Consider the following 14,249-nt stretch of genomic DNA (forward strand, 5'->3'; position numbering starts at 1 on the left):
AGCTAGATCGACATGTGCAGGGGTAATTTCAGGCCAAAGCATGCCAAACACATGGTGCCAACGCAAGAGCTATATACATTTATTCGGAATGGAACGTATTATATTCAAAACTGAACATTTAGTGAGTCTTGATCACGATGTCACAAAACTGATCCCTGAAAGGATATCCATCCCTCTCAGAAAGGACAGAATTAGGGCAAAGAGGAAAGAATAAGAATAAGAATAATATATTTATACCCCACCCATCTGGCTAGATTTCTTTGACACCTGATAGGAGGGCGTTCCACTGGGTGGGTGCCACTACCGAAAAGGCCCTCTGCCTAGTTCCCTGTAACTTCGCTTCTTGCAGTGAGGGAACCGCCAAAAGGCCCTTGGAGTTGGACCTCAGTGTCCGGGTTGAACGATGCGGGTGGAGATGCTCCTTCAGGTATACTGGGCCAAGGCCATTTAGGGCTTTAAAGGTTTAAAGTTTTAGGGCTTTAAACTCACATTTCAAATAGGTTTTCTTTTTTTAAAAAAGGCCCAGTATATATTTATAATGGGAATATAATAAAATAATCACTTGTTTAAAATATGCTCCTATTTCAACTTGAGTGTAAGCCTTTGCCTTGTATTTATGTACTTCATTAAAAAGTATTTTATGTAGGAAATATTTTTTTAAAAAAGTATTTTATTTAAGGAAGTTGAGGCATGACTCAGCGCAATGTAAATAAGGCGATATTAAGATTGATTGTAAAGATTGTTTTATTTTGTTTTTTGTTTTTGTTTTGCTTATTGAAAAATGTCAATAAAAAGTATTTTTTTAAAAAAAAAAAGTATTTTATGTACTTTGTGTAAAGCCAGCTACAAACTGCAGGAATAAAAGAACTTAAAAGCATCTGACTTCAATTATTAAGTCTTTATTTTCAAAGTAAGATAGACATAAAGCTTATTCCAGTTTTCTTCACTACCCATGTAGAATAGTTTATTTTCAAAAATTATATGTTGTTACTCACACCACACTTTCATAATAAGAGATTTGCTTACTGCATAGATGAGAACTGGAAAGTCTAATTTTTTAAAGAAGCAGACTCGGGCACAGTCAACCTCACCAACGTACCTGTCTAAACTATGAGTACTTTCAGCAACAGGCTTGTTATGAGAAACTAGTGTGTAATAAGAGGTTTCCCAGCCTTTCCTTGCCAAGTTGCTACCACATTTTTAATGATTCAGGTCTGGGGAAAGCCCCTACCTGAAAGGGGGTAGGCATTGTTTCCCTGTGGAGCTCTCTTGTCCTACGCATGCAGAATCTATTCAATGCCCATGTCCCTCATTTCTATGCTCTTAGTGTCTTGCACTCTCTTATACATATAGCTGATTGTAGATGTTAAGAAAAAGTATCATCAACTCTGATTCCCCCCCCCCCCATTTGACCTGGGTTTGGTTTGTTCACATTAAAGCATGTATTGAGAAGACCCACCTGCCTACGTCTTTGCTAGCCACCTTTGTCCACACCTAAACAAAGACACCCCCCACCCTTCACACCTCCCCATCCCTTCGCAGTTTGCTCCAAGCACCTGCCCTCACAGATCACAACAACCCCCACGCCCTTTTAAAGGAGAGCGAAGGTGCTTCCCAGAGTAGCTTAGTAAACCGCTCTGTAAAGTGATACTCCACTCAGTTAAACAGCTCGCCTAGGCAACCTGCCACTAGCACTAATTGCCTGCTCACCTGCGTGTCGTTCACCATGCAGGAGTTGGCATGGCTGCCTGTTGAAAGCCATATGAACTGCAGCATGGCAACAGTCTTACGTGTGTGTGTGTGTGTGTGTGTGTGTGTGTGTAAATGATTATCTAAAAGTACTGTAATGTAAGATGTTGAAATCAAAAAGTAGCATAAGATGAAGATCAAGATCAGTACCATACTCACATGTAGCTTGTTGAGCAATACAGCATCAGTTGTGCTGTTAGCGCCTGGCTTAGCAGCTTTCCAAAACTGCTTCTGTGCAGAATAGCGATTCATGGGACATAACTTAAAGAGGCAATCTACAAAGAGACATAAGAAAGAGACATAGTTTAGCCACAGTTACATGATATTGGTTTTATCAACTATTATTAGTTTTAATACCGTACACTAATTTTAAATATTTGGGAGACATTTGGGAGAATTTTTTTTTGGGGGGGGGAAACAAAGCCATTGTATAAAACAGAATAATTCATTATACCATGATTTATGATAAACACCAGAATGGTGGTATTTGACTTCAAATCTGCAAAACACAAATAGTATGTTGATTTCTATATAATCAAGCACGTGATAAAAGAATTTGTGCTTTCCAAGTTTAATTCTCTTTAGCTCTAGTACACAGATCTAGATTTGGCCATCTAGATATGGCTTGATTTTTTTTTTTTTATTTATTTTTGGAAAGGATAAATTGATGATTCATATATTTTTTGAAAACTCAGAGGAAGGCTGTGACATTTATAATTCTGGAATCAAACTTTTATGCCCTACTCTTAGATGGAACTGAAATAGGGGACTTTAAAGTAGCACTAAGGAGATTGCTGCATCAGTCCAACCATTTCTGCTTGTCTAATGGAATGATCTCCCTCTTTCTTGCCCCACATGCCAATCTGTGGGTTCTCCCCAGAGCCTATTAGGTGGGCAAGAAGGGAGGAGAAGGGGGCCAAGCCCTATTGCACTAGCAGAACTTGACAAACTGGCTACCACTAGGCACAACTATTATATTTTACCCACCCTTTTGACAGTACAACTAATGCAATTTTGTTTTCAGAATAAGATCTGGCAGGTCTATTTTATGAGCACCTAACCTAAGGGAAATCCCCTCAATTCTTGTTGAGGGCTGAAACTGTGATATTACCTAGCAGAAATGAAAGTTCATACACAGTAGAATTATGACTTTCAAGACTTAATCTAAGCAAGCAGATGCAATCTTTTTCTGACTCAAATGTTTGATTTCACAAAGTTGCTCATATGGTTCAGCTATATGTGTCTTCTACGTACTGTTTTCAGGAAATGTAGCCACTGAACACAAACTGGAATCCAAACGCAAATACATTATTTTTGGGCAGAGATTTTGTTTATTGGCAGGATTAAAAACACCCTGATATGCAATAATTAATTCCACCTATTAATAGCCCTATCAGATTTCATGCCAAGGAGTGTTCCAAGCCTTCTGCATTTTCAGTGAGTTTCCTCCACAATTTCAGGCAAATAAAGGATATACATGCCTATGATTCTATGTGTTGTTTAAGTTATGGCATCATACTTGTAGAGGTACAATGTTCCCTACAATTCCACTGTAGACTTCTTCAGGAGGTATGGCAATGGGGAAGTTACCACGTGATGTGGATGCAGCAGGGTTATAAGCATGCTAGATCCAGCTTCCTGGGTCTGTGGCTTTCCAATAGTTATAAGGCCTCCGTGAATACGTCTTGTAAAATCCAGATTGCAAAATGTGTAAGGAATCCTCGTGGTTACAAAAAGTTGTCCACTGCAAAAAGTTACATTCTAAATCATGGAAGGCAACTAAAATGGGGACAGACTGTGGCTCTGATATGTTATCAGGTATCTGATATCCCTCACCTGATATGTTTTTTATTTCCATAGTTCCTGTGGAGAGATTGGGTTATATCTCATAAAATGCAATGAATAAGCTACTGAAAAATTAAGAAAATTATTCAGACCAGCAGAAAGAATAATCTATCCTGGTCAGTGAAAACAATGGCAGGAGTCGAAACTATGGAAACTTTTGCCTTGGCAGCTGTGAAACAATGGCAAACCTCTTGTGGCTTGAATGAAGCTGAGATGGAAGCTTTTATTTTATTTTTTAAAAAAAAACCACACCAAAAATAGCTTCCTTCTTTACGAGCAAATTGCTGTGTACATTTTAACGTTGTTGTTTATGCTTTGGTTCCATGATCACTTAGATTTACTTATTGTTTAAGTGGTTCCTTTGGTCTGACATTTTCTCGTTGCAGTTTACAGCTAAAACAGCTTGTGGCTAAAACTAACAAAATCTAGTCAAGCAAGAAACGCTTTTTCAAACACCAAAATAATTGCATTTTGAAGCAATGTATTTAAATAGGATAAATGGACCTAAACAGGAATTATGGGCCAAATCTACTTATGCCAACAGACAAATACTAAAAAGGTCATAATAGTCGTTTGCTCGCAGAGGTTTATACAAGTTGCAATACTCTCTTCTTAACAATCCACCATAGAATGTGTGAGTGCCACTAATGTGCAAAGTTTCATCTCTACATCCAAAGTAAAGATTACTTTGCCATCCCTCACAGCAGTACCAATCTTCTGAGCAGCTATAATTTAAAGGACCCATGACTATGCCATCAGGCTTTTCATGCTGAGAGAGAAAGGCAACTGTAGACAGGTTCTGGACATTTAATACCTATGACTTCCTTCTGTTTTGCCATAAGCACCAGTGAGCAAGCACGTGACATTTAACCATTTATGCAGGCAGTGGCAACATGGCAAGAAGAACAGAGATAAGTAAGTGACCTTCTAAGGGCTGCTTATGGAGTTTAGGTTGTCAATCACTGACTGCTGCTTGTATTTGTGGCATGAAGCAAATATATTAATGTATTGTAAGTTTCAGCAGTGAGGGTTTTTAAATAGAACGTGTTTTAGCAAGTTCAAGATGCTATTTCCACCAACAACTTGGGAAGCCACAATTAGATACAACTGCTTGGGAAAGGGGGAGAGCAAAGGAAAAGAGATTCTCCCTAGATCAGAGCAAATTTTCCCCTCATCAGTTGCTAAGCAACAGATAATGCAAAAATTAAATCAAGCTCTTTCAGAATTGAGTGCTCCAAGTAACCATTAGAACTTCTAGCTGCCAGAAAAGTGAAAAATAGAACAGCTGTTCCAAGTGCCTCTTTGCAATTATGTAGAAATAAAACTTTAGGCTGTTCATTATGTAATGCAATAGACAATGCAATGTTATATGCAGTTGCATAATCAACTTCAAAATATGGCTTAATATCCTGGTTTCTCCTAGAGCAGTTAACCATAGTCCCCCAGTTCGGACAAAACAGGAAATGATGGTTAATTAAGAAATTTAATCACAGCTTGCATGGCGGGGCTCTGTGCATGAGTAAAAGGCCTGTGCATTGTTTCAGCTTAATAAGCAGATATAGGATCATCTGAAGCCTCTTACTAAATTAAGGGGGAAAACTTACTTCAAGGGATCTTAGTATCCCACATCAAGTTATTGAAAAGACAAGAAATGAGCCAATCTAACCTATTATCCTATTCTGCAGGTAGTCAGTCCCAATACTCTTCAGTAGAAAAAATACATTGATGGCTCAAGGCTCAAATCATTTGGACCTGGAACAACAAGTCACCTGGATCTTATCACTGAAAGTTATTTACTATCCTACCCGCACAATTACAATCCTAAACTCATTTCAGAAAGAGTCCTGGCAAAATGAGAACAGGAAATCTTGGGAGACACAGCTAAATAGTTAGATTTGAACCCTAGCAGATAATCTGCAGGGTTTTAGATACAGAAGATCTCCAAACATAATCCTGTCATTGGACAATGAAAATACTTCAGTCCTAGGGGCCAGAGGAGGAAGTAAGAAGCATGCATCCAGGCAACAGCCTAATGCGAACTGGATATGGGGGTGGGGTGAAGTATGGAACAAGGAATAGAAGGATGTACATTGCATTTTAGGTAAACCACCTTGAGATTCTTCTAGATCAAAAGAAAGAGCAGAAAAGAAGAATAGAATTTCCATTTTATTGACCATGATCACAACAACAACCCCTTCCCAATTCCATAAATCAAAACAAAAACAAAGCAAGAATAAAAAGGTAAAGGTAAAGGTACCCCTGCCAGTACGGGCCAGTCGTGACCGACTCTAGGGTTGCGCGCTCATCTCGCTCAAGAGGCCGGGAGCCGGCGCTGTCCGAAGACACTTCCGGGTCACATGGCCAGTGTGACGAAGCTGCAACTGGCGAGTCAGCACCAGTGCCGCACACGGAAACACCGTTTACCTTCCTGCTATAAAGCGGCACCTATTTATCTATTTGCACTTAGGGGTGCTTTCGAACTGCTAGGTGGGCAGGAGCTGGGACCGAATGACAGGAGCTCACCCCGCCGCGGAGATTCGAACCGCCGACCTTACGATCAGCAAGTCCTAGGCACTGAGGTTTTACCCACAGCGCCACCCACGTCCCAAAGCAAGAATATTTGACTTTAAAAAGAAGGAAATGGAAGAGGGGTTAAGCTTTCAAGTTGAGTTTTTCCCCAGACACTAATGTTTCAAATTTACATCCAAATGATTTGCCAAGATTGACAGCTGTGACTAACACAGAAGGTACACTTCAGGCTGGTATTTTTGTATTGAAAATTGTAATCAACGTGCCAGCCACAAAGAATCTTCATTTCTACCCAAGAAAGAAATGTATTCATTTGCCATTAGCAATCAGCAAATGGTACTTCCAGGAATGTAATAATGCAGCAACTTGGGAGAATCAGGGGACAAAAATATTTCCCAACCAACTGGAGCGTATTTAAGTTTGCACAGATTTTAGACCAAGCTAAGGAATCTGTGGTCCTCCAGAAGTTGACTGACTCGAATTCCCATCCATTTCAGCCAGAATGCCAAAGGTCAGAAATTATGGGAGCTGTAGTCTTGCAACATATTCTTCATTTCTGGAGTAGAACTTCTGGGTAATGCAATGGGTTGGGCCCAGAACATGAAAGTGTGACCAAGACAGCTATTGCCTCCACCTGCCTACTCATCCTCTCTCCAGGTTGCACAGTAGAGAGAATATCATGCTTTCTTCCCCACCACTCTGAGAAGCAGCAAGGGAGGAAGACAACACCCATTGCTATTGCTCACACATTCCAAGGGAGGGAGACTCTACTGGGCACAGTTTTAAAAAGCCACAATTCCATAATGAAACAGGTAATGCAGTGTGTAACGGACATTAGAAGCAAGGACAAAAGTGCTAGCATTATAAGCAGGAAAACTAACACAACAATCTCTCTGTCTGAATGCTCCCAGGGGAAAAAGGGGTGAGTTCTGTGATAGTGTTGCAACTTTGAATTGTTTCCCCCCAGTTTGCTAACCTGACACCTGGTTTCCCATGTTTTAAGCACCAGACTATATTTAACTGATTTAACTGATATTTGACAGTAAAACGACAGCACCACCTGGATGTACTTTTCAGTTATTGTTTTTAGTGTGTGTGTGTGTGTGTGTGTGTGTGTGTGTGTAGCAGCTTAATTTGTGCTTCGTTCACCTCAGGCTCACCATTTAAAAAGTTACAGAATTGAAAGAGACATGTTGATAGCTCATAGCTTATCAGTGGATGCCATACAAAGAATAAATATAACATACAGAAAACAAAACCATGCATTTAAATTACCAGAAGGATGTGAAGAAACAGTTGCAATGTGAGAGGATATTTATAACAAAACCCTGTTGTTACATTTTAACACTGGTAAAGAGTGAACTGTATGAAGAGATAAACTGTCAGTTGATTTCTGACTAAAGTCAGGAAGAGATGCAATACATAGGGGTTCAGTTGGCAGTTTTCCAAGAAACAGCTAGGCTGTTGGTTTGTGGGGGTTTTTAAAAGGTCTTTACATACTTGGAAGGTTTTCTGTGATGGCAATTAACACCAGAACTTGGCTTTTATACAATAAAGGAGAGTTGGGAAAGGGTCAGATTATGATAGTGGAGATTCTATTTTAAAAAATAAAATAAATCATCAGTTCTTAGTTGCCACAGATTCACAATTCCAAGGAGAACCTAATGACTGGCCAGAGGGATCTGACTGGAAATACCATAAGGGCAAGCAGAGTACTGTTTGAGAGGGAAGGGGGCTAGTCAATAAGCGTCGAGGCAGAAGCTGAGAAGCAGAAAGGACAGGAAGTCTCCAGAGACAGTTTTCTCGGATAGCCTCTGACCAGAGCTGCGGTCGCCAACAGCTGGCCACAGGAAGACTTCAGAGGAGGCAACTGCAATATTTTCCTGGGATCTTCAAGTTACCTGACCAGAAGGAAGACTTCAGGGGAAAGCAGAAGGGAGCCTTTCAGAGGAACAGAGGCAGCCTCAAGGAGATTGAATCTAGTGTGAGTGGTGAGACAATCTTGGACTCCCAGCAGTGTGTCCACTCAGCCCCAACTTTTGCCACTGCCATGCCCACCTGCAGCCCTATCCAGGTAAATTGTAGTACTGTAGTAGCAGTATTGGCAGTAAGCAACACTGTCAGGGAAGTCTAATATTGTACAAAAGGTACAATATTAGAAACAGTTTATTAAGTACGATGACCCTTGAACAGATGGAACAAGCCACTTCCAGAAACTCTAGAATTTCCTTTCAAACACACTTAAGAGAGGGCTGGGCAAGCATCTCTCAGAGGCCAACACAGCTCTAAATTCTGTTTACTTATTTCCCACAATAATATAAAGTTAACGCTATAAATATAAAAAATGTATGTGAGCAAAAAGGAGGAAATAAATACATAAACAAATGATCAAATGGGCTGAAACACGTTAAATTAATGTTTGAAATGCTAAATTTGTTTACAATATAAAATAAGGATTAACATTTACTTGTGCTTTATTGCACCAATGCATGATAAAATAAAACCCTCAATTTTTTAATGAATAAATTATCTGGTTCTTTACCCTCACTCACACTTATAACGTTAGTCAACTTATGGGTGCTGGCTAATTAAAAAAAATATTTATAATCTATTATTTCAATGTAAGATGCTCCATTAATTCTAACAGGATTGCATGTGCATATCTCTGCAATGAATTGTGGTTACTGTCTTCAACTGGATTAGACTACTGTATTTTTTCAATGTATAAGACATGCCCTATTTTTTATTTTTTTTGAACTCTAAATTAAGAGATCAATATTTTAAACACCTTAGATCTCCCAAACTTGTTGACCTTTTTTTAAGGAAATTCACCCAAATGTGCTGCCACTGAGGGAGGGAGGCAAGGCAGGGCAGATGGGTGAGCGATAGCTAGCGACAGGGAGCGGGAGAAGGATTCAGAGCCAAGCAGGGCATGAAGGTGGCGGACACCAATCAGAAGTAGAACGGGCAGGTGAAGTGCTGGACCGTATTTTTCTATGTATAAGATGACCCCGTGTATAAGACGGCCACCTATTTTGGACTAAAAAAAATAAGCAAAAAAACCCACCTCTTATACACGGAAAAATACGGTACCTGCAAAGTGACTTTTTTTTTTAAGGCATGTGGAGAAAGAAATTTAGAAGCAAAATTCCGTTTTCATATCGGTCACACATGCTTTTCACAATATATATTTAAGTATGCAGGTCATATATTAAGCGCTTATGAAAATACCAATCCACCTGTTCTCATTCCACGATAGTAATTTAGAACAATAGGAATTCAGGTTGATTCTAAGTTCACAGCTCCTTTCAAATAATAATTTTTAAAAAATGCAAGTCTGAGGTCACCAGTCACACTAGCTATTATTTCATGATATTTAAGTTTTATATTCTTCAAAATTATTGGAAATAGAATCATTAAAAGGAGAACTGTGAATGGCAGGCAGGAGATTGCAGTGTGGATATATGCTAACATCCTGCCCCATCCTTATGACAGAAACAAAATCTCTGTCTGTCTCTGTGTATATCAATATTAGTCAGAGATACCATGAAAATCCCTATGGAAGAAACAATATTTTCTGGCAACAGAATCTCAAGCATATCTGGTCTGGCAACAAACTGCACTCTATATTTCTACTGAGGGATTCGTATTCACAGACTTCCCTGGTCCGACTGCCACAATTTCCAATTGATTGCACGCATGCTTTAAAAAATGGGTAGCTCTTTAAAAAAAGCTTCAGATAATGCAAATCTGAAGAAAGCAGGAAAATTGTCATTTGGTTTGCCTGTAAGTAGTTGATTTTTTAGAAAACAGTGGGAGGACAAGCCAGGCCAAGGCAGGAACAACAGTTTAGTCTCTTTCCCTCACGAACCCAAACTAGTGACCCTAACCCCTCAAATACTAGCTTATTTGCTTTTTTAAAAAGGCTATTCAATGACAAAACTATCTGACAAATGCCACGTCTAGTTTTGTCCTACGTTTTCATTCCTAGATCGGGAAGAGTCAGGGAAAATAACTGATAAATGGAGAAGGTAGCCACAGTGTTGTCCGCTCCTTATTTGCTTTCAGTAGTAGTGTGAAACTTTGCATTAAAAATGCAGACAGCCACAAAAGGCTCAACAAGAACCGTAATTCTTGCAAGGTATTTTATATTCAGGTACAGTTAACCAAGTACAAAATATGCATAACGTTGTCAGTGGCAAAGGGTATGCAAATTTCAATTGTGACTTTCCCCCTTTTTGGAGGAGGGAAGATTTAGGCTGTGTAGAAACTTCTGAGCAGGAACAGGAAACCACATTTGAAACAAATACACAATATTCAGCAATCTCTTGACTAGCATATATCAGTTGGTGACAGAACAGTGGGAATACCCAAACTCTTCCTTCCCAGCTAGAGAAAGGACAGTAGCTTTGAATTCCTGTTACCAGAATTAGAGCTGCCCCAAATATTCTCCATTTTGTTCTCAAAAAGAAGCTAGCAAACTATGTGGGGCAACTATTGTCCCGTCCCCCGCCAAAGAAAAATCCAGTTTATGCGAATATCTACCCTACCCCCCCATCCAATCCTGTTTGGCATCATTATTCTCTCTGATGGCCTCTTTCTGCATCTCACCCAAAGAAGGGTCATACAGCAAACCCAATGCACTGCACTGCACACACAATCAGATTTGGCTACATGACAATGTTAGGGGGGCCCTTGAGGATGTTTGAGAGAAAGGAGGCAAGTGAGGTCAATGTAAATGAATAAGTGGATGTTTTCAGAAGTTCGGGGGGGGGCATTTTGGGAACTCCTAGAAACAGTTTGCCAAAAAAAACAGAGCCTAGCTGATGCACTCTACTTGTAGAATATCAGATACTTATTTATTTTATGCAATCTAGTAGTTGGCCCAAGAGATAACTGAGTGAAATGGAGAAAAGTTGGAGACGAGTAAAGCAAACTGGGATTTCAAAAATAATAATAATAATGCAGTATTTCTTTGCTCTGCATTTTCATATTTAGCAGCAAGGTAAATAGTACCTGGGGTGTGGGTGGCGCTGTGGTCTAAACCACTGAGCCTCTTGGGCTTGCCGATCGGAAGGTTGGCGGTTTGAATCCCCATGACCGGGTGAGCTCCCATCACTCGGTCTCTGCTCCTGCCAACCTAGCAGTTCAAAAGCACGTCTAAGTGCAAGTAGATAAATAGGTACCACTCAGGTGGGAAGGTAAACGGTGTTTCCGTGCGCTGCCCTGGTTTCGCCAGAAGTGGCTTAGTCATGCTAGCCACATGACCCGGAAAAACTGTCTGCAGACAAATGTTGGCTCCCTCGGCCTGTAAAGCGAGATGAGCGCCGCAACCCCAGAGTCGTCTGCGACTGGACTTAACTGTCAGGAGTCCTTTACTTTAAATAGTACCTAGCTGCATGTGATGTTCTCTAACACTCACCAGACAGATAGTTAGAAAGGGCTTGGGGAGTCTCAGAAAGCGAAGCAAGTTATAGAGGAGATAACCACACTTTAAAAGGACAGTGTTTGTCAAACTTCTATCGGCAGTCTTGATTGTGCGAGGTGACATGCACAATCCCCAACATTTAAGAGCTAGTTTGTATGATTAGCACCTTCATGAATTTCTTGCCTAAAAATGCAAGTGAGTGTGTGTGTGTGTGTGTGTGTGTGTGTGAGAGAGAGAGAGAGAGAGAGGGGGGGGGGAATGAATATGAAAGAAAGATCAGTCAAAATCTGCTGTTTCCCCACATCTACAAGAGATGAACAAAGCCCACTGGTCATTTTATAAAGCTGATAAAGTACATTGCCTAATATTAAGACTTAAATAGGATAAAAAAAATACATCCCTGAAACTACTACTTAACTAGTCAGCTTTAAACTATCATTTTCAAAGCATACTTACTAATTTTTTGGTAGTACTACTTCCCTATTTTGTTAATGCAACTTCCCTATTTTGCTCAATAGTGCCCTTTTGCATATCTCTAAAACCTGTAGAATAACATGGCTCAAAGCTGCTTTTTGCACAGTTCCTGTTTAATTTTAGATGCTTTTAGGGAAAGACCCAACTGCTCAAGCTCAGAGGAATTCACCCTTCTCTTCCCTTCTTCCCGCCCTGCTGAGCCCTTCAAATCCTTAGTGGAGGCCCAAGACAGTCTACATTAAACAACTACAATCTTTTGGCAGAGGATCAAAAATTATTGTAACATAGCATGGAATTTCTCCATCAAGACATTTTTAGAGACGTGGCTTTGAAACAGTCTCCCACTTCTTCCGAAAAGAAACAGAGAAAGTTTCTCACTTGGCAACCCTCTTGTAATCTGAGATAAAAAGTCAACAAACAAAACCTGAATTGCTCCAAATATTGAAAGATAAGTACCTGTTAAAAGGTACGACCCCCAAAGTTTTAAGTGCAATAAAGCCATGTGTGGCAAAATGAACATAGGCTTCAGCCTGATCCAGCATAGTGTTCTCCAACTAATATGTTCTCAGAATGGCCAATCAAGATGCCTCTGGGAAGTCTGCCAGACGGGCCTAACTGCAACATGGGAGTGGTCTAATTGTTCCCAGCCTCAACCTATCTTGGAATATAAAGCTCATCTGTAACCACTGAAGCTTCCAAAATCTCTGTAGCTCTAACTTCCCCTATGAATGTAAACAGAAAGAGACTTTGGGCAAGTTGGTAAGCAGCTCCGACTCAGGGTTCCATGATTGTCTCCAACCCACCACCTGCTCCTTATTGGCGCTAGGGTCCTGGGGAAAGATGCCTGCAATGGGCCCCATCTCCAAGTGGGCTGCCTCCATGTCATTGCCCAAAAGGAGAGGGGCAAGGCAAGTGGAGGGTGTTGCTCTCTTTGGCCCGTCACTACTTGCATGCTTGTGAAGGGCAGGGGGAGGAAGGAGCAACAGTGATGGGAACCATGGAATTAGTAGCCAGCCCATAAATTCAGGGTTAGGGTTAGGGTTAGTGTTGGCCTTCTCAGGTCCCCAAGACCCCCCCTGCTCACCAATTCTCTTCTTCTGCCTTGGTCTGATCCAAGTCTTTCGCTCTTACCTGGACTGTTTGCCTACACATGTCCTTAGTGTTCTCCTGGCCCAGCTATGCCTTATGCTTTAACATGCCCACAGCATTCCCTTTCCAAAATTACAGAAGAGGCACAATATCATCAACTCAGCTATTCCGGCACTTTTTAGAACACCGAAAGCCATTCTCAGAGGAACTGGCAGACATGGGTGCCCTGCATGAAGACATTGAACTAAGTGGACTTATAATTCTCTCAAATGCTTAAAGGTTCAATGACACAGATATACACAGAACAACCTCCCACCAAGCCTATTTCCTATCCACAATAATCCAAGTTGATTAACACTGACGATTTCCCTATTACTGAAAACAATCTCCTTAACTTTGGAGGAAGGGAAACGAAAGTGGAAAATAGTCCCTAAACTAGCAGAACAGTTCCTTCCAGAAGCAACAAGGAGCAGAGCGTTACCAAATAAGGCAAGTGAAAGCTAAACGCCAGAAAGAAGCAGGCCTCATTGTGGGTATTTTTTATTTTTTTGGTGGTGTGTGCTAAAGATCAGACAGCTGGATAATAGAAAATGCAACTATACCAGCATTATTAGAGTGGTTCTCAGATGGGAAGAACAAATGTTCAGAAACCATGAACGGAAGCAAGGTCTGCCAGAAAAAGGGACCTAAAGGCATTTAAACCAGGCTTCAGAATGCTACCACATATTTTTAGACACAGAAGGACATATTAAAGTCTAGAGTTAAACAGCCTATCCTGTCTTTTTCAGCAGGGTAGTTAAAGCTTAATAATTGCTTGTGCTCATGAGATACAAGCAATCACTGGATAAACAACTGCAAGTTTAAAATGCAGAGTGCACCCCAGTATAATATACAGTATTCTACATTAGACACTTGTGTTTTTGTGGGGGTCCCCCCTTTTTTTTCTTTTAGTGCTTTAACACCTCTCTTCTAGGTGACTGTCATTTCCACTATAACACTTAAGCAAAAACCATACAAAATGCTCTAGACATAAGGGTATTCACACCTTGGAATGTAAATGCTGCAAGATAAACTCTGAGGAATTTTTTTGAAATGTTGAGGAGCATAGACAGCTTACTACTATGTGCTGTGTGAA

At 40.4% G+C, this 14,249-nt stretch overlaps 1 protein-coding gene across 4 annotated transcripts in view; it reads right to left on the bottom strand.

Annotated features, from left to right (window-relative positions):
* ITPR1 (inositol 1,4,5-trisphosphate receptor type 1) overlaps positions 1-14,249 on the bottom strand; it is a 215,889-nt gene that overhangs the window by 144,029 nt on the left and 57,611 nt on the right. For all 4 annotated transcript variants that reach the window (XM_083491016.1, XM_083491015.1, XM_083491014.1 and 1 more), the window contains one exon: positions 1,909-2,024. In XM_083491016.1, the coding sequence (XP_083347142.1) occupies positions 1,909-2,024 (116 nt within the window). The remainder of the gene's footprint in view (positions 1-1,908; positions 2,025-14,249) is intronic.

The sequence above is a fragment of the Podarcis liolepis genome (genome assembly GCF_965112155.1).
Source record: "Podarcis liolepis genome assembly, chromosome: 2".
In the NCBI taxonomy this organism is placed as follows: domain Eukaryota; kingdom Metazoa; phylum Chordata; class Lepidosauria; order Squamata; family Lacertidae; genus Podarcis; species Podarcis liolepis.